We start from the raw sequence: 2,709 nt of genomic DNA on the forward strand, positions 1-2,709 counted from the left end.
GTAATAAGCCTTTTATCTTTACCCTTTCCTTTTCGTTGATAGCAATTCATTTATTTATACGTACTTATACTTTTAAGTTTTGATTAAAATCGTACAGCAAACGTATACAAGAAAAAAATGAAATATTTCGTACGAACGTTACATAATAAAAATACGCAATATCTTTCGAAAACGATCGATTTCATAAATAAAAATATAAAAAATTATCTTACCCTTTGATAACAGTTATTGAACAATCCGATTCGAGAAGATTAAATTAAACGTTTAAATTAATAAATTGGTAAATGTATTAAGCGCTTAATTAAATATTTCTGGTAACATCGAGATTTTTCGAAATATAAAAGTTGCCAAACTTAAATTTAAACTCTTTATGCTCGTTTTATAATTTTTCGAAATCGAAAACTAAATACGTACATACATGTAGTCGATCAATATCGAATTTATCGTTTCGAATCTTAAATCTCTAAAATGTACGAAAGAGCATTAAAATTTTTTTTTTTTTTTTTTTCTTTAAACGATTAGCTACAAAGATGCAAAACTAATCAACGTTATATAATTATACGTATATATTTACACCGACGTAACGTAATTTTTAACGTAATTTTACGAAAAGATATCAAGAGATAATATCCCTCTTATAATATTTACTCGATCGAATAAATATCGATCGAAATTGTATATATATATATATATACGCTTCTTTCGTCTTAAAAAAACGAATAAACGTTCATCGAATCGCTGTTCATTTTTTAAAGCAATTACGTTAGAGAGCTGGAAATTAAAATTAAAATACTGAATACAAAATTTTCGCAACGGAAAATAAAGTTTACTCGATCGCACTTTTTATCGCTTTTCAACAAGATCTGCAAAAAAATGTTTCGATTTCGATGTATTTCGCGTTATTTACCTTCGATACTTAATTACGCACAAACGTCATTTTAAATGTCATTTGGATGAAAGAATTAATCTTTGCGTGTCTTTCTCTTCGAAAGATTTCGAAATTTCTTTTTTTAAATTAATCGCTGAAAGGAATAATCGCTTTATAATTTTTTCCTTTACATCGATCTCGAAATTAATCTCGTTTTTTCAAATAAAAAAGAAAAAAAATTTCTCAACGATCGCTATCGATCAAAACGAAACGTTGGAGAGACAGAGAGAAAGAAAAAGAAAAATGGCAATAATATATGGAATGACTTGCGAAGAAATTACAATTGCTATGTTAAACATAGAATGAAAATAAATGTTTACAGCACAGTATATACATAAATAAAACTGTATGAAAAGAATTTTCAAGTAAATATACTTGAAACAAGAGTTGTACATACACAGATAAACATACATAGATTATCTATCGATAAAATAAATATCAAATTGAATATATACTATACCTGAATATATTATAATCTTTTACCTGCCCGGTAGTAATTATCGACAAGCAAAAAAGTAAATGTATAGTTAAAACGAAGAGTTTTTATCAGTCGATCGATTAAGAGAAATTAAAAGGATTCAATAATTAAAGATTCGTTATATTTTACTTACAAAATATATAATCAACGAACCATCATCGTATTCGAATAGCACTTGCAAATACGGTATATATATATATATATGTGTGTATACACATATATATATACACATATGTATAAGGCTAACTGGCCGATTAGTTTATTTTCACTCTAAAACTAGGAAACAGAGTTCGAACCAAGACAATTCTCGAAGCAAGATTAACAATGGTATACTCGTAATCTCTCGTGGTCGAAGTTAAGTACTAAATCGTAATCTTGTGAACGTGAAATTAAAATTAAAAAAAAGGGGAATAACGTGGTAATGGATTGGATCGTAATAAGATTATCGACAAAGTGCATTTATTTTCATTAATGACGAACGTTATCTTCAAAATAGCGTGTCGAGGAACATGTGTCGTAGGAGGGAAAAAAGGGGGGAGGGATGGGCACCGATCGTTACTATACAAATATTTTCACATTTTCGCAGAATCGTCGTGATATCTTTTTCCTCTTCTTCTTCTTCTTGTTCTTCTTCTTGTTCTTCTTCTTCTTCTTCTTCTTTTTTTGTATTTTTTTTTTTGTTACATTTTTTTTATTTCGACGTTTCTCCCCCGATCGCCCAAGTCGGAAAAATCGTCCATAATCGTAGGAATTTGGTTGAACCGTTCCTCATTTCATCGCGACTCGTGGGTTTCTCTGCCACGAGAGAACGGCGAGGGGAACGAAACTGACGAATAAAACTCGGCGAGAGAAGGACGCGAGATGTTGTTGTGTGTTCGCACGCGTTTAAGTAAATAATCACGCTTCCTAAATGGCACGTCGTCACTTGGTCTGATTGTATCTTCCTTTGGTCGACCGCCTGTTCGATTGGCTCGAGACGGCGAGTAAATTCTCCTCGAACGTATCTACCGTGAAATCCTGCTCTTTCATCAATTTAGGCAATATCCTACTCGTCTGGCTGTTCTGCCTCATTAAATCGACAGGGTTTCTAGCCGAGGTGAGAATGCCGTTTCGAAGATGGGATTTTCTCTTTTGCGGTTGCAATCGTTTAAAGAGGATGGGTCTTGTCGGGGCGGATTGCGGGGGAGGAGGCGGAGGCATTTTTGGCGGTGGTAACCGAGCGGGTGGAGCGTGGGGTAAGATACCGGCGGGCGTTCTGGACGGACAGGGTGGTGGTGGTGGTGGTGGTGGTGGTGGTGGTGGT

At 33.4% G+C, this 2,709-nt stretch overlaps 1 protein-coding gene across 1 annotated transcript in view; it reads right to left on the reverse strand.

Annotated features, from left to right (window-relative positions):
• Positions 1-385: 385 nt before the first annotated feature.
• The window catches only part of LOC102676934 (probable tyrosine-protein phosphatase F54C8.4), a 30,506-nt gene continuing 28,182 nt past the window's right edge, over positions 386-2,709 (reverse strand). Inside the window, exon 10 of the mRNA XM_031514042.1 lies at positions 386-2,709. Coding sequence (XP_031369902.1) covers positions 2,328-2,709 — 382 coding nt within the window. The 3' untranslated portion in view covers positions 386-2,327.

Source organism: Apis dorsata, unplaced genomic scaffold (genome assembly GCF_000469605.1).
Source record: "Apis dorsata unplaced genomic scaffold, Apis dorsata 1.3 scaffold_867, whole genome shotgun sequence".
NCBI lineage: Eukaryota > Metazoa > Arthropoda > Insecta > Hymenoptera > Apidae > Apis > Apis dorsata.